The 23832-nt window shown below is 44.2% G+C and overlaps 1 protein-coding gene across 3 annotated transcripts in view; it reads right to left on the reverse strand.

Moving 5' to 3' along the window:
* USP32 (ubiquitin specific peptidase 32) overlaps window positions 1–23832 on the reverse strand; it is a 206079-nt gene that overhangs the window by 123010 nt on the left and 59237 nt on the right. For all 3 annotated transcript variants that reach the window (XM_083379651.1, XM_083379650.1, XM_083379649.1), the window contains exon 2: window positions 12588–12715. In XM_083379651.1, the coding sequence (XP_083235777.1) occupies window positions 12588–12715 (128 nt within the window). The remainder of the gene's footprint in view (window positions 1–12587; window positions 12716–23832) is intronic.

The following is a 23832-nucleotide window of genomic DNA, read 5'->3' on the forward strand; positions in this document are numbered from 1 at the left end:
GCTAGGATGAAGCCGTTTGTGGAGTTTCTACGAGTTAAATGTAATAATGGAAGCTTAACAAGGGCTTTGAAGTTTAATTATTTTTTGGGGGGGGAGGTTAATAGTTAACAGTTAACAGCTTTCTTACTGTGAACAAGTATTGGGTCGACTTCATGGACAGACAATAAATTTTTACATTTGGGGCATTTGGTTAAGAGAATGTGACATAAAATACTACAGGTAGTTTTTGATTTGTGACAACTGAACCAAACTTTCTGACACTGGCTAAGTAAGTTTTGCCTCATTTTGCGACCTCACCTGCCACATTTCTTAAGTGAATCACTGCAGTTGTTAAGATGGTAGCCTGGCTGTTAAGTGAATCTGGCTTCTCGGTTGACTTTGTCAGAAGGTCGCAGAAGCTGATCACATCACACACACACACACACACACACACACACACACACACACACACACACACACACACACACACGAAACACTGCAACTGTCATAAATATGAACCAGTTGCCAAGCATCTGAATTTTGATCGTGTGACCACTGGGATGCTGCAAAGGTCGTAACTGTGAAAAACGGGTCATAAGTTGCTTTTTTTAATGCCGCTTTAACTTTGAACGGTCCCTAAATGAACTATTGGAAGTCGAGATTCATCCAACAGCTGTGTTACTAGCTGAACAACTGCAGTGATTAACTTAACAACTGTGGCAAGAAAGATCGTAAAGTGGGGCAAAACTCACTTCACAAATGTCTCACTTAGCAATTGTCGTAAATCAAGGACTACCTGTATCGCGGGATATCCAAAGGGCCAGTGGCCCAACCTTGTCACTTCCTTCCCCTTTCCAAAGGGGAGACTTCTGAAGAGCATCAAGAGGTGGCTACGTGTTTCTTCTGACATGCTAAGCCAACGCAAAACCCCAAACCCTCAAGAAACATTATTTTCTTTGCCTTCGAAGCCAGGTAATGCTGGTGGTCCTTGAAGTGTGTGATCTGTCTGCTGTAATGCAGAGGCTGCTTTATTTTCTTGGCACGACCACTAAATCACTGTTTTCGGCTTTTCTTTTCTTCTGGTATGGCAATAATGAGATTTTAAGCCACCTTAGGTGGATCGATACCAAACGGACATCCCAAACAGTAGAAACAGGAGGAGTAAGATGAAACAGAAAGGCGAGAGCCAAGCATTTTTCACACCCCGGCAAACCCTGAGGCTCTCTTCCCCCTTGAATCTAAAGCTCTTCCATCTACAGCTCACCCTCTCTGCAAGATTTATTGTCAAAAGAATCCCCTTGCCCCATTCTTTCTCCTACACCTCACAATGCCCACGATGGGATTCAAGTATCTGAGGCACACCAGGGGGGCCCACAATAAAGTCACCATCTTTTCAAACCTGTTGTCAACGCTGTTGCTAACATCGAATGTTATTGCTTGACAAGAGATGAAGAAGTAGCCCTTCCATATGTTAAACTTGTGTCTTGCTTTAAGACTAGTGTATTGCTTTAGTTTAAGGTTAGGAGGGGGAATGAGTAGGAATGCACCTTTCAAGGCCATTCCTCTCATTAAAGAAGATAAGGCTTTGGCAGGTCTTCTAATGGAAGGGAAACTGTGCTGCCACCACGTGGCTGTTCTTGGGAAATTACCAATATGCTAATTGGGTCTGCCAGTACCTTCCCCCTTTGTGATGTATTTCCTATCCTGCTCATGATGCTGTACTAGGACCCACCCCTTCTGGGTTGGACTTCCTCCTTCTCCTTGCTCCCTTGTGTTCCATCCTCCATTATAACATCTGAACACAAGCCATGCGGACAGTAATCCTATTACTGTCTTTTGACTGTGCTGGGACAGGCAGTTGTATTGTGAATATAATTCCTTGTTAAGACACTTATTGGTCTGTTTAAGCGAATTTAGTCACATTTAACGGCCCTTTCCAGACAGTGAACTCATAAAGCACCTGGTTCATCTGAAATACCTTTATTTTGCATGTAGAAGGTGGTTACAGCAGAGAAGGTGTGGTCAGGTGAATCTGGCCGGAGCTTTAAGGTCAAAAGACAGTAACAGGATTACTGTCCGCATGGCTTGTGTTCAGATGTTACAATGGAGGATGGAACACAAGGGAGCAAGGAGAAGTAGGAAGTCCAACCCAGAAGGGGTGGATCCTAGTACAGCATCATGTTTAGGATAGGAAATACATCACAAAGGGGGAAGGTACTGGCAGACCCAATTAGCATATTGGTAATTTCCCAAGAACAGCCACGTGGTGGCAGCACAGAAACTGATTCTTTAAATTAATTGGGGAATATGATTAATGACAAAATTAGAAAGGTGGAGAATTGTGTTTTAATATATTGTGCAAGGGGCGGAGATTTCAGATTCCAGCTTCCTTCGAGCAAGCATTTGCCAGTGTATTAGGCTAATAAAGGACTTTTTAAGGTAAACAATGCCTCAGAGTCACTTGAAAAGCCCATACGTCGGAAACTTGACACCTGTAGTCCAGGTTCTGCAGACCTCATTATATTACGATCCTTGTTTCGTCCGCCCTAAAAACACACTGGCTAAGGGCCACCTACAAGCCACTTTCAAAGCTAAGCCGGCAATCGTGGTTTTGTTTTTTTAAGTGTTAGCTGATTCCTCTTTGTAATACTCAACACCTTCTATTAATATTTCTCCATGCCAGAGAAGAAACGGCTGATGCCTTCTAAACAGATCTGCTTCTGCTGCAATTAACAGTGGTGGTGGCTGCATTGGCAGGGAAGAAAGGAAACGCATCTTCTGGTGGAGCTGATGCATCCCCTTGAAGTGGTGTTCACCAAGCTGTGAACTGTGTGTCCTTGTGTGATTTGAGAAGCTTATTTATGAATTTTTGTGAACCTTTGTTATTTTTACCAGTAAGGCAGAGAACACACCTCCCTCCTCCTATTGTCCCCGCAACAACAACCCTTATGAGGAGGATTGGGCTGAGACAGTGGTGCTGGTCCACGGTCACCCAGCTGGCCTTCAGGGCTAAGGCGAGACTAGAACTCACAGTCTCCTGGTGATTGGCCCAAAGACACTCAGCTGGCCTTCAGGGCTAAGGCGAGACTAGAACTCACAGTCTCCTGGTGATTGACCCAAAGTCACCCAGCTAGCTTTCATGGCTAAGGTGAGACTAGAACTCAAAGTCTCCTGGTGATTGGCTCAAAGTCTCCCAGCTGGCTTTCCTGGCTAAGGTAGCACTAGAACTCATCGTCTCCTGCTTTCTAGCTTGGTGCCTTATGTACTAGTAGTTTGATGGCTAACAGGTCCCAGCCAAGGACAAAGCTTCACCGTCCTGACTTCCAAACGGCCATCACTAGGTCTCCCTCTCAACCGCGCCTAAAGGAGAGGCACAAAATAAGTCCCTCTGGGTTAAAATTTCTGCCGTCTGCTTAATCTCATCCAGAGGATTGCATATTACTCCATCAGCCACAAAGGGATGATTCAGTAACTCAAGTGGAATTCAATATCCTTGGACAAAGCATGTCCAGGACAGAGAAAGGGCTCTTTAGGAGATGGGGAAATCTTCCTCCAAAGCACATGGGAGGACTTCAACTGCCAGGATTCCCTAGCCAGCATGGCTGGCTGGCCGGGGAATCCTGGGAGTTGAAATTCATCCCTCTTAAAATTGCCAAGATGGGAAAACCCTGCTCTACATCCTTCAGAAACAAAAGTGGCTATCAGAAAACAAAACAAAACAAAAATGGTTCCTGCAATCTCTGTGTGTGTCTGTGTGTGTCTCTCTCTCTCTCTCTCTCTCTCTCTGTGTGTGTGTGTGTGTGTGTGTGTGTGTGTGTGTGTGTGTGTGTGTGTTGAGGAAATGCTGCTTTAAAAGGAGTGGGGGCCAATTTACCAAACAAGCAGAAATGAAAACCACAAGTTCCTCAAACAGCCAAGGCAATTGAAGGCCACAGGGGACATGAACACAACACCCACCCACACAGACACACCATCTAATGTTAGTGCCTGGGCTGTTTGCGCTGATTCGGTGCATCTGCTCCCATTGAGCAGGAAGGGAAGTGACTCAGCTTTGAGAGAAGGTCAACTTTCAGAAGTGAAGACCACAGTCAACAACCTGGCTTCCTTCCTTAACTACCAAGGACGTGCATTCTATAATAATAATAATAATAATAATAATAATAATAATAATAATAATAATAATAATAATAATAATAATAATAATAATAATAATAATAATAATAATAATAATAGAAGGAGGAGGAGGAGGAGGAGGAGAAGTTGTTGTTGGAAGGGACCTTGGAGGTCATCTAGTCCAACCCCCTGCTCAGGCAGGAAACCCTAGACCATTTCAGACAAATGGCTGTCCAGTCTCTTCTTAAAAACTTCCAGTGTTGAAGCATTCACCACCTCTGGAGGCAGGTTGTTCCACTGGTTAATTGTTCTAACTGTCAGGAAGTTTCTCCTTAGTTGTAGGTTGCTTCTCTCCTTGACTAGTTTCCATCCGTTGTTTCTTGTCCTGCCTTCAGGCGCTTTGGAGAATAGCTTGACTCCCTCTTCTTTGGGGCAGCCCCTGAGATACTGGAACACTGCTATCATGTCACTCCTCGTCCTTCTCTTCATTAAACTACACATACCCAATTCCAGCAACCATTCCTTATATGTTTTAGCCTCCAGTCCCCCAATCATCTTTGTTGCCCTTCTCTGTACCCTTTCTAGAGTCTCAACATTCATCCATAGGTAGTCCTCGACTTAACCACCAAAAATTGGGACTGGAAAATTTCTTGTGAAGAGGTACAGTCATTTTAATGGGGCATCACATGACTGCACCCAATTTTATGGCCTCTTTTGTCCTGGTCATGAAGTGAGACATACTTCCTTGCTGGCTTCCCCACTAACTTGCCTGGTCGCATGCAGGTTGGGAAGGCTGCCAATAGTGATTGTGTGAATCTGAGACACTGCAAACTGCCATAAATGTGAGCCCATTGCCAAGACCCCGGGATCGTGATCACGTGACTGCAGGGATGCTGCTGCAATCGTAAGTGTCAGGATCAGTCGCAAGTCCCTTTTCCCCGACATCATCCTAATTTCGAAGAGTCGCTAAGCAAACGGTCATAAGTCAAGGGCTGTAAGTGTATACACCAATGAAGATACTGTTAAATCTAATTAGAGTCCGAAAGATTATTTGCTTCCACAATTTTATTTATTCTTTACATCCCATCTTTCTTTCTTTTTACGAACAACTCAAGGCTGCAGACATATGTAATACTCCTTCCTCTTCCTATTTTCCCCACAACAACAACAACCCTGTGAGGCGAGTTGGGCTAAGAGAGAGCGGCTGGTCCAAGGTCACTCAGCTGGCTTTCATGCCTAAGGTGGGACTAGAACTCCCAGTCTCCCAGTTTCTAGCCTGGTGCCTTAAACGGTTAACTAAACTGGCTCTTGGATTAAAGCGATTCACTGTATTAAAGACAGTTTAACTGCTGCTGCAAAGATCTCAGATTTTATCTGACATTTACACACAATGATTTATGATAATTAGCTTTCAGAGTAAAAACCTAGCTAATCAGACACAGAGCTTGTAAAATATTGCATTTGTTTCTTGTAGCTTGAGGAACAATAGGTATGGCTACACTTTTAGCCCTCTCTGACAATATCTGTGTGTTTTTCAAAACCCATCTCCAAATCATGAGGTCTGCAAACTTAATTGGGCCTATAAAAATTGAACACCTGTGCCCTTTACCAGGACTAACGTGCAACTGATGTTTATACACTCTCCTTCACAACCCCCCAATTCCTACATTGCACTCATATGTGGGTTCCCACTTCAAATCTTTACTGCTGGACACGCACACAATAGCATCTGCAAGAAATGCTGACAGATTAATCAATAATAGTTTCTGCAGTGACAGAAAAAAAAATCATTAAGTCTATTTTACCAGAAGTAAATAGGCCATACCTAGATCTGAATTCACTTAATGGGAGATGCCTAGACATTTAATCATTCATACCAGAAAAATCAATACTTGGATATATACACATTCCCTTCTTCCCCACTGAAATAGCTTTCAAAATTGCTTTTACGTTTTTCTCACACCTTTTTTGAACACTATCCGTTCTGTTAAATTCTTCTCCAGGACCATAAGAAGTTAGCAAGTGGCTTTAGATCAGGGGGTCTCCAAGCTTGGCCACTTTTAAGATTCGTGGACTTCAGCTCCTAGAATTTCCCAGCCAGCCAGGTTGCATTCAGAGTGACTGATTCGATCCAAAGAGAGATGGAGTCTATTCTTAATCCAGTGATGGCCAACCTTTTAGAGACCAAATGCCCAAACTGCAACCCAAAAACCACTTATGTATCGTCAGGTGTGGGATGGGCGTGGCCCATTGGGTGGGCATGGCTGCGGTGGTAACGGCAGACTGGGTGGGACTAAAAAGTTCAATCAATCAATTCCAACTTTGCGAGATCTTTTTTTTTCCCCGCTAGAAGTTTAAATTGATTGCCTTTTTTTTTTGCACACGGCAATGGAGGCCTAAAGCGAAAAGGTTTTATCAAAACCAGCTGAAGGCCTGGGACTGGGGCGACGGCGCACGTGCCCACAGAGAGGGCTCTGCGTGCCACGGGTTCGCCACTACGGTCTTAATCCACTGACTCCTTCCAATCCAATAGCTCGATTGGGGCCCAAAAACCAACTGGCAGAGCCAGGGGGAGGAAGAGTTCTCCAAATTTGGCTCCAGAACTAAAACTGCGCTTTTGTCCTTCCTGTTACGTCCATCCGTCAAAAGAAGGAGTAAAAAATTTTCTCAGCAGGAGGAGAATGTGAGGACTGGAAATGTGGAAACAGCTGTGCTCTCTTGTCTGTCTTGAGCGGGATGCTCCCCAGAATGGGAGAATTAGACAGAATTGGGAGCTGGGGGGGCGGGGAAAGTGAAGAGAGACTTTCATAAGCAAGTGGTTCAATCAGCAAGTCAGCAGGTGCCACAATGCCTATTTTAAATGATGCCACTATCTGCTCTCTGTCTGGATTTATGCAAGCCGTTTGGTTGTTGTTGTTGTTTTCTATTTGCAGCCCTCAAGACCAAGGCTTTTCAACTTTTTCACCCATAGTACCACTTTTAGGATAGGGCAACATCTGAGTACCACCAGTTGCCTAACTCCAGCCTTCTCTCGCTTACGATACGATACGATACGATACGATACAATAATCTTTATTGTCATTGTCCCACACAGAACAACGAAATTGAAAAATCCACATGAGCCCCACAAAAGCCAACAAAAACACATATCAACATACCACCCACCCCCACATATACACATTTAACCCCTAGAAACACTCTAACGCTCTAAACAACTAAATACAGAAGTTCTCTCAGAAACTGCATTCTGCTGCATTCAAAGGCAAAACCGCTTTTGGATAAAAACTATTTCTCAAGCGGCTAGTCCTGGTCTTTATGACCCTATACCTCCTGCTAGAAGGCAGAAGCTGAAAGAGATCATTTCCGGGGTGCGTACAATCCTGCACAATCTCCACAGCTTTCTTATACAGATTTGGCACAGATTTGATCTAAAGTAGGAAGAGTACACCCAATTATTCTCTCTGCAGACTTTACGACCCTGGACAGCATTGTTTTTTCCCTGACTGTACAACTCCCAAACCACACACAGAGACCATAGGTTAACACACTCTCTATGGTACAGTGGTAGAATGCCAACAACAGGTCCTTTGAGAGATTATGCTTCCTGAGAATTCTCAAGACGTATAACCTCTGCTGTGCTTGTGCGGTGCTGCCACCAGTTCAGCACTACTGTTCTAGGATGGTCGTGTACCACCTGCCAGGTGCCAATGTACCACAGGTGGTACCCGTACCACTGGTTGAAAAGCCCTGCTCAAGACGGCACTGAGAAAATAGGGAACGACTAGCATCAGCCACCCTAAACTGTTTTTTTAATGATTTTTTTTTAAATAAAATCGTAAGATTTCAGAATTTAAGAAAATCTGTAAGGCTACCCAACTCGCTCACGGTAAACCCATGCCCAAAGTTCCTGTTGCTAAGCGAGACAGTTGTTGTTAAGTGAGTTCTGCCTCATTTCATGACCTTCCTTGCCACAGTCGTTAAGTGAATCACTGAAGTTGTTAAATTAGTCACATGCTTCTTATGTGACTCTGGCTTCCCCATCGACTTTGCTTGTCGGAAGGTCGCAAAAGGGGATCGCGTGACCCCGGGGACACTGCCACCGTCATCAATATGAGTCATTTGCCAAGCCTCTGAATGTTGATCATGTGACCACAAGGATACCGCAATGTCGTAAAAGTGAAAAAAAGAGTCGTAGGTCACTTTTTTCAGAGCCATTTTAACTTTTGAGCAGTCACTGAACGGATGGTTGTAAGTCGAGGACTTCTCCTTCATCATGGTGGCGCAGTGGTTAAATTGCAGTATTGCAGGTTAACTCACTGCTCACTGCCAGGAGTTCGATCCTGACCAGCTCAAGGTTGACTCGGCCTTCCATCCTTCCGAGATCAGTAAAATGAGGACACAGGTTGTTGGGGGCAATAGGCTGACTCTGTAAACCCATTTAGTGAGGGCTGTAATGCACTATGTAGTGGTATGTAAGTCTAAGTGCTATTACTATAAGTGATATTATGTTTTCAAGGCATTCAGAGTTACATCCAAGCTTCCAAAACAGGCTGGACAAAGCTAGAAATGAGTAAATAAGGCACTGATCAGCATGGATAGTTGATCCAGTATCAATCTTGATGTTAATTTCTGCTTATCTGGAAACTGATTGCTGGCGAGGAGGTGTTTTGATCATTTTGCTTCCTTTTTTTGGCTTTCTGATTATCTCTTTTGAATGATATGTAGATGTTCTTTATCTCTGCGTGCCTGTTGATAGCTGGGAGGAACCACCAAGAACACTCTACCAACACTGATAGGGCAAGCCACTATACCCCACTCTCTTCTAGCACTGACAATCTTACCTAGTTTGGGTAATGAAACATCTTCAAGAAAACAACCAAGGTCAGAGAGCACCAAGAACCCCCTCTTTCAATATGTACAATCAGACTTGCAAGTTTTACCCTTCCTGTTGAGTTGATTTCCTGGTCTGGGCTACTAAGTGGGGCTCACACTAACAGGAGACAGCGGAGGAAAGATGGGATTAGAATTAATTATCTGCTTCATCAAAGAAATGTTGCACAGCAGGAACCCCGAGAACGAGGGTGGAGAATTAAGTGAATGCAACAGGAATAAAGGGTTAGTTAATGAACCCACTAATGAACCCACTAATAACCCACTGAGTGGTGGCTCAGTGGGTTAGGACGCTGAGCTTGTCGATCAGAAGGTCGGGAGTTTGGCGGGTCGAATCCCGAGTGCCGCGAAACAGAGTGAGCGCCTGTTACTCGTCCCAGCTTCTGCCAACCTAGCAGTTCGAAAGCACGTAAAAATGCAAGTAGAAAAATAGGGACCACTACGGTGGGAAGGGAACAGCGTTCCGTGCGCCTTTGGCGTCTAGTCATGCCGGCCACATGACCACGGAGACGTCCTCGGACAAGCGCTGGCTCTTCGGCTTTGAAATGGAGATGAGCACCGGCCCCTAGAGTCGGAAACGACTAGCACGCATGTGCGGGGGAACCTTTACCTTTACCTAATGAAGAAAAAACTGATTACAGTAGCCATAGCGAGCAAAGGAAAAATAAGGCAGATTCTTGGAATGAAAATTACACAAATTAGCTTTGATCCATATCCCACAGCCACCTAGTAACATGAGTAGTCTTCTAGCCGCTGCTGGGCTGGTCACAATCAAAAAGGAAACAATAACCTAACCAAGGAACTACCAATTCAGACAAATAAGCTAACAGTAAGTAATAGCCTAATCAAGGAATCACCAAGAACACTCCCACCAACACTGACAGGGCAAGCCATTTGTAGATGAAACCCCACACCCTTCTAGCACTGATGATGTTACCTAGTTGGGTCCTGAAATGTCTGCAAGAAAACAACCAAGCTCAGAGCACACCAAGTACCCCACAGCTCAACCCTGAGCTACAAATATTCTCTTCTATCTACACTGAATGGTAACACCTATGGAGCTATGGTCAAAATGACTCACACAGAATCATGAAGCTTGCTTATACGCCATCAAGTTGGTGTTGACCTTTAGTGACCAGAGTGACAGACCAACCTAGCCCTTTAGAACACATCTTCAAATCCTCTACAGCTCTAAACCTGGAGGATTTACTTTTCCCCAGCGTAAGCTGAGTATATAAGAAAATTAACCATCACGATATCGAAAAGCCTTCTCTGACAGTCAGATAATACAAAAAATAAAAAAAAATAAAAACAAAATCCCCAAAGGCACAAAATACGTAAGGTTATAATTGACCCGTGATACTTAAAGCAACAAGCTTGCGTGAGATCACATTTTTGACTCGACAGAAATATCCCGTCAAGTAGCAGGTAGAGAGAACTAACCAGTCAATCAAATGTAAGTCTTGCCAGCCACATAGTGCTCCCTAAAGCCAAGACACAAAAGGCCAAATAAAGGATCAATTCATAGTCTCTTATGTTGTGCCGGTAAAGAAAATCCAGGACAAAGCTGACACAGTTAAGCAACAATCCAATGTCGTAACGCTCTCCAGAATCGCTAAACAAATCGCTAAACAGACTGTGTGCCGGGGTAGGAAGATCGAAGGACAACTGAAGAAAATGGGGCTTTCCTACGGAAGATCCTCTGCGGCAAATGTGGAGAAGAACAATGCATCTCATTTATATAATGTCCTTCAATATTTACTGAGGGAGACCTCTGGCTGGTGAAAGAAAATGCTGTCAACGTGGCCCGATACTCAGCAAACATTATCTAGTTTTAATCCTATTCATTCTACATGCAGTGTTCCAATATCTCAGGGGCTGCCCCAAAGAAGAGGGAGCCAAGCTATTCTCCAAAGCACCTGAAAGCAGGACAAGAAGCAACGGAGGGAAACTAACCAAGGAGAGAAGCAACCTAGAACTAAGGAGAAACTTCCTGACAGTTAGAACAATTAACCAGTGGAACAACCTGCCTCCAGAAGCGGCGAATGCTCCAACACTGGAAGTTTTTAAGAAGAGACTGGACAACTAAAATGGTATAGGGTTTCCTGCCTGGACAGGGGGTTGGACTAGATGACCTCCAAGGTCCCTTCCAACTTATTATTATTATTATTACATACTTTATATATGGGCTATATTTCTATGAGGGACGTGGTGGCTCAGTGGGTTAGGACACTGAGCTTGTCGATCAGAAGGTTGGCAGTTTGGTGGATCAAATCCCGAGTGCCGCGTAGCAGAGTGAGCACCTGTTACTCGTCCCAGCTTCTGCCCACCTAGCAGTTCGAAAGCACGTAAAAATGCAAGTAGAAAAATAGGGACCACTACGGTGGGAAGGTAACAGCGTTCCGTGCGCCTTTGGCGTCTAGTCATGCCGGCCACATGACCACGGAGACGTCCTCAGAGAAGCGCTGGCTCTTCGGCTTTGAAACGGAGATGAGCACCGGCCCCTAGAGTCGGAAACGACTAGCACACATGTGCGGGGGAACCTTTACTTTTACCTTTATATTTCTATGACGGGGGCGCTGCTTACCTAGCAGTTCGAAAACATGCAAACGCAAGTAGGTTAGCAGGTACCACTTCAGTGGGGAAAGTAACAGCGTTCCATGTGCCTCAGCCTATAATCATGCTGGCTATATGACCAACGGAAAATGTTTTCAGCCAAGGCTCAGCCCAGAAAAGGAGATGAGCACCGTGCCCTAGAGTTGGACACGACCGTCAAGGAAGCCTTTACCTTTTTATATTTCTATGACCTGTTTTATATCTATTTTATTCACTCAGTGTTGAATGGTAAAGGTAAAGGTAAAGGTTCCCCCGCACATGCGTGCTAGTCGTTTCCGACTCTAGGGGCTGGTGCTCATCTCCGTTTCAAAGCCGAGGAGCCAGCGCTTTGTCCGAGGATGTCTCCGTGGTCATGTGGCTGGCATGACTAGATGCCAAAGGCGCACGGAACGCTGTTCCCTTCCCACCAGAGTGGTCCCTATTTTTCTACTTGCATTTTTACGTGCTTTCGAACTGCTAGGTTGGCAGAACCTGGGACGAGTAACAGGCACTCACTCTGTTTCGCGGCACTCGGGATTCGACCCGCCAAACTGCCGACCTTCTGATCGACAAGCTCAGCGTCCTAACCCACTGAGCCACCACATCTGTAATTTGTAAGTGATTCTGATGCGAACGAAGAAAGACCTTCTCCGGAGATCTGAACTCAACTGGTTTGACTAACGTTTGAGCCCACCTGTAACCTGCACACAGGGCAGTAAGTCTAATGAGTATTTCAAATTCAGCCCTGCTGCCAGCTGGCAGGCAAATGTGGGTAATAAATTATTTTTACGTACAAGAAAGCAAGGGGATCCGTTCTGTCCTTGAGCTACTCAACTCTGAACAGTGCCCAGCGCCATCAAAAAGACGGGGAAACCGCTTTGGCCCTGTGCCTCAATATATCCTTCGTGAAATGCTTCCTTCACTTGGTATTGTTTTAAAACACCGATTTCTGCACTGGGTGGATTTGGGGGTGGGGGGCAGGAGATGGGAGGGTGGGAAGAGAAAATTACCTCTGCAACTTTTGGAGGAACTCCATCTCCGAGAACTTCCCGAATGAAGCATTGTTGACTCATGTAACACGAGAGTCCGCAGGTCCTCTTGAAGGCATCTTTCAGCCGTTTTAGCTCTACATCCGTCACTATATGGAACAGAAGAAAAGAGGGAGAGGAATTAGGCACATTTATTTTGAATAAGGACTCCAAAAGGGGATAAAAAGAGTGAGATTAAGACACCCACAAACCATTTGCCTCACAAGGCAAACTCAAACCACTTGCCCATCTTAGAGACCGTATTCTACCCATGAGGTGACCACCTATGAATGAATCTACTGCACGGTCTTCTTCAAAAGTCTAAATGAACAGATGCAAGAATAAGGTGCAGTAGTCCTTGACTTACAATGATTCATCTAGCGACCACTCAAATTTACTACAGCACTGAAAAAAAAGTTATGTATGATCGGTCCTCGCACTTATGACTGTTGCAGCATTCACCATTGTCACAGGATGAAAATTTGGGTGCTTGGCAAACCGCATGTATTTATGACAGCTGCAGCATCCTGGGGTCATGTGATCACCATTTGCGACTTTCCCAGCTGGCTTCCAACCAGCAAACTCAATGGGGGAAATCAGATTTGCTTAATGACTTCATGATTCATTTAACAACTGCAGTGCGATCTGCTTAACAACCATGGCAAAAAGATCATGAAATCAGATGGGGCTCACTTAACAACTGAACTTGCCTAGCAATAGAAATTCTGGTCCCAATTGTGGTCATAAGTTGAGAAGTATTTATTTACTCCCAGCAGAATTTTTCACTTCCAATCCAATATGCATTTTCATACGATGTGCCTAACCGACAGCACCAAAAGAATTTCTCCTTATGCAACTCAGCATTTCAAACACTGCCTCAGTTCAGAATTTTGAACAGAGTAGATGGAAAGAGGAATAAAATGGGATTTTAAAAAAAAACCCACCAGAATACTCATTTTTTTCAGTTTCATGGCTAAAATATTTACTCAGCTTTATAGGGACTTTGCTCATTTGTGCTATGATTTGAATCTGGAACAGAGGAGTTCTCAACTGTGAGAAGAAAGGAATGCTTCTAGATCCCCATTTTTCCTCAATGCTCGACACTAATGCCCAAAACAAACACCTCGTGGGCTGCCCATGCTGTTATTATCCTTGCTCATCCACCTAAGGCGGACATGTCAAACACAAGGCCCGGGGGCCGGATCCGGCCCGCGAAGTGGTTTCATGCGGCCCATGAAGCCATCCTGGAAAGAGTGAGGGAACGGCCCCCACTGCCTTGGCCCTGGCCCAGAGACCCTCCTCCTGCCAGAGACCCTCAGATCTGTCCCACTCCTGCCCAGGCCCCCATAGGCACCCTCGATGCGAACGATGTAGAGCTGGCCACGCCCACCCAGTAGGCCATACGCACTCTAGCCACGCCCACCCAGGCCACGCCCACCCAGCCCCTTGAGGGCAACCGCAATGCTGATGCGGCCCTCACTGAAATTGAGTTTGACACCCCTGACCTAAGGAAAAGGAGTTGTAACCAAGATACTTGATTACCAGCTGCACAAAAGCATAGTGGGAATCAAGTTGATGGGGAGGAGAAAGGAAAATCAAAGAAAGGGAGAACCATCAGCTGAGGCCAGGTGGGTTTCATATGCCCCGTGGTTGATCCTTAGCAAGAAACTGTGAAATACTATGCCAGGGGTCTTCAAACCTGGCCCTTTTAGGACTTGTGGACTTCAACTCCCAGAATTCCTGAGCCAGCCATGCTGAGGAGAAAGGAAGAGGTTTCCATGCTGAGCCAGGCTGGCTCAGGAATTCTGGGACTTGAAGAACACAAGTCCTAAAAGGGCCAAGTTTGAAGACCCCTGTACTATGCTAATACCAAATTTATATGCCACCTAGAGTTGCTAATGGTGAGATGGGTGGCATATAAATTTAATAAACATTTTAAAAATGATACAAGTGGAGGTCTTGACAAACCACAGCCAATCAAAGATGGAGTCTTTGCCATACATCAGGGCATTCAGATTCTCCTACGAAATCTCCAAATGCCTTTGCTCAACACTGGGAGACTTATATTATATTATATTATATTATATTATATTATATTATATTATATTATATTATATTATATTATATTATATTATATTATATTATATTATATTATATTAATTATATTATATTATATTATATTATATTATATTATATTATATTATATTATATTATATTATATTATATTATATTATATTATAATATTATATTATATTATATTATATTATATTATATTATATTATATTATATTATATTATATTATATTATATTATATTATATTATATTATATTATATTATATTATATTATATTCCGCTTGGGGTGTGTGTGAAAGCCCTAATAAGCAGGCATATACATAGAATGAAGGCTACTGCTAAGCTTGTAAGCCGCCCTGAGTCTTCGGAGAAGGGCGGGATATAAATGGAATTAAAATAAATAAAATAAAAAATATTAGCATATTGGGAGGTCTACATTGGCTTATGAATCTGAATCCAAAAGTCAATCAGTAAATTAATTTCAAGAGGGTCTTGTCTCTCTCAAAATGAGCCCACCTGGTAATTAAGACTCTCAAACTAAAGTTTTTTGGATGCTTTCCCTCCCGAACATAAGTATGGATTACTTTACAGAGAGGTTTTACAAGCCCGGAATTTTTCCCTATTTTTTTTTGCAGGGAATCGATGCATTGCAAGTAGACCCTGACTTACAACCGTCTGAAGTTACAATGGCACTGAAAAAAATGACTTGTAACCAGTCCTCACATCCCCCACAGGTCATGTGATCAAAATTTGCAGCACTTGGAAACCCAGCATTTTATCATTCATTCATTCACTCAACAAAAGCATGCTGTTGTTGTTGTTAGTTGTGAAGTCGTGTCCAACCCATCGCGACCCCATGGACAACGTTCCTCCAGGCCTTCCTGTCCTCTACCATCTTCTGGAGTCCATTTAAGCTCACGCTTCCTGCTTCAGTGACTCCATCCAGCCACCTCATTCTCTGTCGTCCCCTTCTTCTCTTGCCTTCAACCTTTCCCAGCATTAGGCTCTTCTCCAGTGAGTCCTTCCTTCTCATTAGGTGGCCAAAGTATTTGAGTTTTAGCTTCAGGATCTGGCCTTCTAAAGAGCAGTCAGGGTTGATCTCTTCTAGGACTGATCAGTTTGATTGCCTTGCAGTCCAAGGGACTCGCAGGAGTCTTCTCCAGCACCAGAGTTCAAAGGCCTCAATTCTTTGGCACTCAGCCTTTCTTATGGTCCAGCTTTCACTGCCATACATTGCAACTGGGAAGACCATGGCCTTGACTATACACTCTTTTGTTGGCAGGGTGATGTCTCTGCTTTTTAGTGTGCTGTCTAGATTTGCCATGGCTTTCCTCCCCGGGAGCAAGCATCTTTTAATTTCTTGGCTGCAGTCCCCATCTGCGGTGATCTTGGAGCCCAGGAAAATAAAATCTGTCACTACCTCCATTTCTTCCCCATCTATTTGCCAGGACAACAAAAGCATATGGCTGCCCAACTCACACATATACAATGGCTGCAATGCCCCAGGTCAGGGGTAGGCAACCTTGGCTCTTTTATGACTCGTGGACTTCAACTCCCAGAATTCCTGAGCCAGCCATGCTGAGGAGAAAGGGAGAGGTTTCCATGCTGAGCCATGCTGGCTCAGGAATTCTGGGAGTTTAAGTCCACGAGTCATAAAAGAGCCAAGGTTGCCTACCCCTGCCCCAGGTTAATACGATTGCCATTTTCAACCTTCCCATTTGGCTTCCGACAAGCAAAATCAATGGGGAAAGTTGGAAACGGCTTAAGGACTGCATGATTCACTTCACAACTAGAGTGATTCGCTTAACAACCATGACCAAAAAGGCCGTAAAATGGGACGCAAACTCACTTAACAGCTACCTCGCTCAGCAACAAAAACGGTGGCCTCCGTTTTGGTTGTGAGTCAAGGGCTACCCGTAATAATACTGAAATTGATTGGATTAAAATGAAACTAGTTGCAGTTAACTATTATTCCCTGCGTGCGTTTTTAATATTTTATTGTCTCGTTGATTTTCCGGAGACGTGATTAGTTCCGTTGATTACACACACTTTCTATCAACTTTCTCTTCAAGAGCTGTATCAGGAGGTTGTTTTTTTTTAATGTGTCAAGGGACGTAGCAGTTAAGTGCATTAGAACCATCAGCTACTGTCTAGCGTCACACATAATTTCTGAAAATGATATGAACCCTGTGCCTAGTTCCTAAACTTAAAAAACATGCGATCAGCTGTTTCTTGTCCAACTCCCCGCATCTGTGTGAGATTCCCTTTCAGTGCGGAAAGAGCTGAACAGCCTTTTGCTACGAAGCTGGATGAGGGATACACTCGTTCCCAGAACAAGGCTCTTACATCAAATTAAAAATTGAAGCTTCATAAATACGGTGAAGGGATAAAACAGTGGGCGTTGTTTAGCAGACCCTTGAAAAGCAGCGTCAAGAGCACCGTCGTTTCTCAAGCTGGGCAAGTTTGAGAGACTTCGGCTCCCAGCATTCCCCAGGACTCTTTGAAATTAATTTACTGATTAGCCTTTTGATTCAGATTCATAAGAAGGCTAGCCGTTAAAAAAAGTAGCTGAACAAAAACCAAAAACAAAAACCATTGGGTTTTTCTCCTGTGCCTTTTCAGGGACATCTGTTTCTCCTCAGTCGTTCAATTCACACTTCTTTGCCGTCGTGTTTTTGGAATTGTTTCTGGCCATAGGTTAGTTTGTTGTACTTTCCCTCTTTCCTACCATCCGTTTAGCCAGTAAGCCTGAGAGATCGGCACATCCCTCTGATTCAGGGGTCCTCAAACTTGGCCACTTTATATAGACGAAAGTTAACTTCAACTCCCCTCCGCCCTGTGCGTTCCCACAGAGAGGGCCTCCTCAGGGTGCCTCCGGTCAGAGAATGCCGGCTGGTGGCCCCCAGGGGGAGGGCCTTCTCTGTGGGCGCCCCGGCTTTGTGGAACCAACTGCCGGTGGAGCTCCGGATGGCACCGGATCTCCGCTCCTTCCGGCGCGGGTTAAAGACCCACCTATTTGAACAAGCTGGCCTGGCCTGATGGGGAGTTAATTTGGGTTTTAAATATTGGTATATTTTATTGTTTTATCGTGGGCATTAATTTAATTCTATTTTAACTTTTGTAGTTTTGTATTTTTATCATATGCCCTGTTCACCGCCCTGAGTCCCTTGGGAGAAGGGCGGTATAAAAATTTAATAAAACTAAAAACTAAACTAAACTTGTAAGCTACTTTTATGGGTAATAAAGAAACATGTAATAGAAAATATAAAAATGATGTGATTACATATAAAAAATTTTAAGTTTGGAAAGTAATGTATGGTACTTGAAGCTGTATAATATATTAAGAGAAGGAAAGATTGTATAAACTTGGTTTTAGTATGGAAAATTAAAGACCAGGTGGAAAGAAGAATAGAAAATTGGTTTTTTAATGATTGATGTAAATTTGTTTTGTCTGTAATTGTTTTTATTGGGTATTTTTAATGATACTAGTGTTGTGGATATCGAGCGGATGTTGAATTTAACTACGGCAACAAGACTTTTAGTAGGGCAATATTGGAAGAAGGAAGAACTGCCGATTATAGAAGAATGGACTGTAAAAGTTCCCAACTTGGAGGATATGACAAAGATTTTAGTGTACTTGAGAGACTATTTGCAACAGAGAGATACTGCGGAGTAAATATGGGACTAAAAAGTATTATCCAGCATTTGAATAATTATTGATGTGAGATTTATACTGTTTGGAGTTAATTTATATGAGTTAAAGTGCGATAGTTTTAATAGTTTATGATTGTTTGCATAAGGTAGATTATGATTGTTTGTATTCTTATACCCTGTACTTAGCTCTGGGAAGTCGGGGAGGGGGGAGGGGGAAGGGAGGGAGGGGCTGGGGAGGGTTGGGGAGTGGGAAGGGGGTGGGGTGGGGTTGTGTTTTGTTTGTTAAAAATAAAATGTATTGCAAAACTTTTTAAATAAAAAAAAGCTTGGCCACTTTAGCGAGACCCTGGTGAAGCGGGCACAGCAGCGGCTGCATTTTCTGCGTCGTGTGAGAAAAGCACGTCTTCCTTCCCCTGTCCTGACCACTTTCTACAGGGGGACGATCGAGAGCATCCTGTCATACAGCATCACAGTCTGGTTTGGAAGCATCTCTGCTTCAGACAGGAAGGCGGTGCAGAGAGTGGTGAGGACGGCCGAAAAGATCCTTGGCAGTTCCCTCCCTCCCATCCAGCACATGGCACAGAAGCGTTGCTTGAGCAGGGTCCGCAAGATTGTGTGAGACACTACTCATCCTCTTCACGGCCTGTTTTCCTTGTTGCCTTCTGGCAGGAGGGGGCTTCGTGGTATCCATAGCAGAACATAGTTTCGTTCCATGCAGCGTTAACCTTGTGAACTCTCAAGCTTCCTCCTTCCGTTATATATTCAAGATGGACAGTGTTTAATATTTATTTGTTATGTATATGTAGGGGTGTGGGTCTATACATATGTTATTTATAGTATGTTTAGGTGTGTGTCGTGTTATGTGTTCCACTTTGAGAGCAGGCAACCAATGTTCATTTTTGATGTGTGCCTTTTGTGCCCACAGTAAAAAAAAAAGACAATAATATCTTACCTTATCACTCAACAACTGGGTTACTAACTTAAGAACTGCAGTGATTCGCTTAACCACAGTGCCAAGAAAGGTCATAAAATGGGGCAAAACCCGTTTAACAATTGTCTCACTTGACAACAGATATTTTGGGCTCAACGGTGGTTATGTAAGTCAGGAGCTACATGTATCCCATTCTGCTTTCTGAAGGACTGCAAACAGAAGGAAAAGATGCCAGATTCTCATCTATACAAGCACCTAACGTAGATGAAGCCTTAGTAATAAATTTGGTCTTTTTCCAGCAGGCCAACTGCACCGCTAACATCCGAATGTCTTCACCAGTAATAAATATAAATATATTGTGAGTTGAACACCCACAAGAAAAAAACACTGAAGGTTTTTTTTTTTGAGGCACAGCCAAAATCTAGAACTAGATTCTGATGCCAGCAGCTACGTGATTTGTAAATAATTATTTCTCTTTCAGCCCACCGTGTAGCTGGCACAGATAAAGAGATGTTTAGTTCCAATCCCAATTTCAGAATCTTAAATGATTTTAAATATCCTTCACCGAGATGGGGCATAACCAGAGCTCCCTCCCACAAAGGGGAGCCCTGTTTGCAGATGCCAGGTTTAATCTTCTTAAGATTTACTGTCCTTCATAATTAATGGGATGCATACTGTTACCCGGCCATTTTCTGGTTTGCAACCCTAGCACTAATAAAAACGCCATGCCCTGGGCCATAAAGGCTTTACAAATTATCCGTACCCCCTGCCTCAAAAAGAAAAAAAGAAAAAAAATAGCCAGGAGGATGGGAGGAACATCAGAGAGACGTGGAGACAGCAGGACTGTTATCTCTTTGAACAAGAAACTGGTCCTGTTCTGTTTTCAAAGCACCTGAGACTTTAATGGAAGAATCAAGAGGTTTGCAGCCAAGCTTGGTCGCTTGGTCTGGAGCTCCTGGGCGTGTGACCTTCTCATTACTGGCGGTCTCTTTCTTGGGGTGTACCAGGTAGTCCTCAACTTACAACAGTTTGTTTAGCGACCGTTCCAAGTTACGTCACTGGGGGGGGAAAGTGACTTACGGCCGTTTTTCACACTTACGGCGGTTGCAGCCTCCCCGTGGTCACGTGATCAAAGTTGGCAACTGACTCGTACTTAATGAGGGCTGCAGAGTCCGGGGGGGGGTCACGTGATCACCTTTTGCAACCCCTCCCCACCCACCCCCGACAAGCAGTCAATGGGAGAAGCCAGATTCACTTAACAACCCTGCTCCTAACTTAACAACTGCAGTGATTCACTTAACAACTGTGGCAAGAAAGGCCGCAAAATGGGGCCAAACTCACCTCACCACTGTCTCGCTTAGCAACAGAAACGTTGGGCTCAATTATGCTCGTAAGTCGAGGACTACTTGTATTCCTACATTGTTCCGTTGGCTGCCCTCCCGCACTGTTCCCAGTTTCTTGCTTGCTTGTTCTCCATTGTCCCTCATTTCCTTCTGCCTTTCTTTAAGGGAAGGCATATTTGGGACAAGAATAGGACAGATGTTTTACCCAGAGACTGGCAAGGACCAAGGACCAGATAAGGGATGCCAAAGTCCTCGGAGCAGTGCCCACTGCTTAGTCCACAGCAAATTAATCAGTCAAAATAGAGCTGGAAGACCTTGGGGGGGGGTCTTCTAGTCCAGGCCCACATTCAAGCAGGAGAACCTGGAGCAGTGGGCTAATGCCTCCTTAAGTAACACCAGCTGCCTGCAATTAGTGCAGGTTCGCGTCCCACCAGGCTCAAGGTTGACTCAGCCTTCCATCCTTCCGAGGTCGGTAAAATGAGGACCCAGATTGTTGGGGGCAATTAAGCTGACTTTGTAATAATGCCGCTTGGGGGGGGGCGAAAGCCCTAATAAGCAGGTATATACATAGAATGAAGGCTATTGCTAAGTACATTGGTTTGTGCTTAAATTGTAAGCCGCCCTGAGTCTTCGGAGAAGGGCGGGATATAAATGGGATTAAAATAAAAATAAAAAAAATAAACATCTCAGACAAGTGATTGTCCAGTCTCTTCTTAAAAACTTCCAGTGATGGAGCGCCCACAATTTTTAAAGGCAAAGCTGTTCCACTGGTTGATTGTCCTCATTGTCAGGATGTTTCTCCTTATTTGCTTCTGTCTTTGGTCAGTTTCCAACCACTGTGTCTTCTCCTGCCCACTGGTGCTTTGGAGAACAATTTGACCCCCCCTCTTTTTGGTGGCAGCCCCTCAGATATTTGAACAAGCTGGCCTGGCCTGATGGGGGACGTTAGGGTTTTTAATGGGTTTTTATATTGTTACTGTTTTTTATCTGGGCAATTGTTTAATTCTCTTTTAATTTTTGTATTTGCTATTTATATATGCCCTGTTCACCGCCCTGAGTCCTTCGGGAGAAGGGCAGTATACAAATTTAATAAAATGAAATGAAATGAATGAAAATGAAAATCCAAGTCCTGCAGCCGTTCTTCATGTGGTCCGATTTCACAGAAGGCAGCTTCCGAGAATCTGAGAACCAACATTAGATTACAGGCAATCCTTGGCTTACAAGTACAATTGAGCCCAAATGTCCATTGATAAGTGACGCAGTTATTACGTGAGCTTTGCCCCATTGGATGGTCTTTCTTTGCCACAGTTCACAAAGGGCAACCACATGACCCCAATGATCCTGTAACCCTCATAAATACATGCCGGTTGCCAAGCGCCCAAATGTTGATCGGCCGATGATGGGGCTACTGAGACGGTCGTAAGCACGAGAACTGACCATAAGTCACTTTTGTCGGTGCCGCTGTAGTTTTTGAACGGTCGCTAAATGAACGGTTGTAAGACTGGCGCCTGTACAGTCATGGGGCATGTCTGGATCAGAGATTTGGCTGGTATTCCAGAACTGCACCTTGTGATCATTCTCATCCTGGAATCTTTCTGATGATATTACCTAGTTTGATAATGAAACGTCTGCAAGAAAACCACCCAGCGCAGAGAGCACCAAGGACCTCACAGTTCAACCCTGAGCTACAAATGTTATTTTCTATCAGTATCTTCCTGAATTTGTCCTTCTTTCCCATTAGGAGTCCGACAGAAAAACCACTTTGGAGACATTGCTTTCAACCAGGGGAGTGTTTTGTTCAATACAAACTGGCTTTCAAATGCAGGTGCTCAATCTCATTTTCACTACACTACGACTGATTCATTGGCAAATTAAAAAAAGCATTCCTGGCACGCAATCCACTTATTGGGGGGGGGGAAGGAACATTCACATTGTACATAATTGCTTGGGAGTGGGAGCCATTATAGCAAATTTTTAAGTAGTTTTCTTCGGTAGATAGGAACTAAGAAGATGCATTCAGAAGTTCAGAGAAGCCTTCAAATGCCAATTGCAATGCTTTTCTCGGCATTAACACATTCACTTGAAATATTCTCAATTTACAAGGGCACCTCAGCCCTACAGGAAGAATAGATAGGGGGGAAAAAATCATAAACACAGACAAAACTCTTGCACAACCTTCAGGCTTTTTTAGCATAACAAGTTGCCAACTCCCTGCCCTGCTGCGTCTGACTCTAGGGGGCGATGTTCATCTCTGTTTCTTAACCAAGGAAGCCAGCATTGTCAGAAGACATTTCCGTGGTTATGTGGCTGGCACAATGGGTGGGGGTGGCCCACTGGGTTGGCGTAGCTGCGGTGGTAATAGCAGACTGGGTGGGACTAAAAAGTTCAATCAATTCCAACTTTGTGAGAACTTTTTTTTTCCCCATGAGAAGTTGAAAATGATTGATTGAACTTTTTTTTTTGCACACGGCGGCAGAGGCCTAAAGCGAAAAGGTTTTATAAAACCCAGTAGAAGGCCTAGGACTGGGGTGACGGCGCGCATGCCCACAGAGAGGGCTCTGCGTGCCACCCGTGGTACGCGTGCCATAGGTTTGCCACCACTGCCCTAGCATAACTGACAGAGTGACCTTGGTTCCCACGGGACACAGAATTGTTTAGACTAGCAAAAATCCTCCGCATCCCTTCCCCTTTCCTGTGGCAACCTAGAACGAGCAAGACGGCTGCAACAAGTAACCGGAGCTCACCTCGTCGTGAGGCGCTCGGGTCTCGAACTCAGGCTGTCAGCTTTCCAGCTGACAAGCTCAGCGTCTTTTAACTGCTATGCCGATCCTGGGGGGATTCCCCACCCACAGGTGAGATGCATATAAGGCAGATTCACACAACAGTCGTGGTAAGAAAGGCCATAAAACAGGGCAAAACTCACGTCACTGCCTTGGTTTGCAACATCAACGTTGGGCTCAGTTTTGGTCATAAGCCGAGGACTACCTATTGGAGCATACCTGGATGAGTGGTGCAGCCCTAATCTTTCTCTATGCTGCTTTCTCCAAACAGCTACTCTCCTCTCTTTTCCTCCCCACACCCCCAAAGTCCACAAAGCTGGCCTGATTTAGAAAGTACGCAAAGAATGAAGAGGGGAAAATCAACTTTTTTTAAAACAGCCCATGAAGGTTAAGTTAGTCGCATGGTTGCTAAGTGACTCTGGCTTCTCCCGTTGACTTTGCCATGT

The sequence above is a fragment of the Vipera ursinii genome (assembly GCF_947247035.1).
Source record: "Vipera ursinii genome assembly, chromosome: 1".
In the NCBI taxonomy this organism is placed as follows: domain Eukaryota; kingdom Metazoa; phylum Chordata; class Lepidosauria; order Squamata; family Viperidae; genus Vipera; species Vipera ursinii.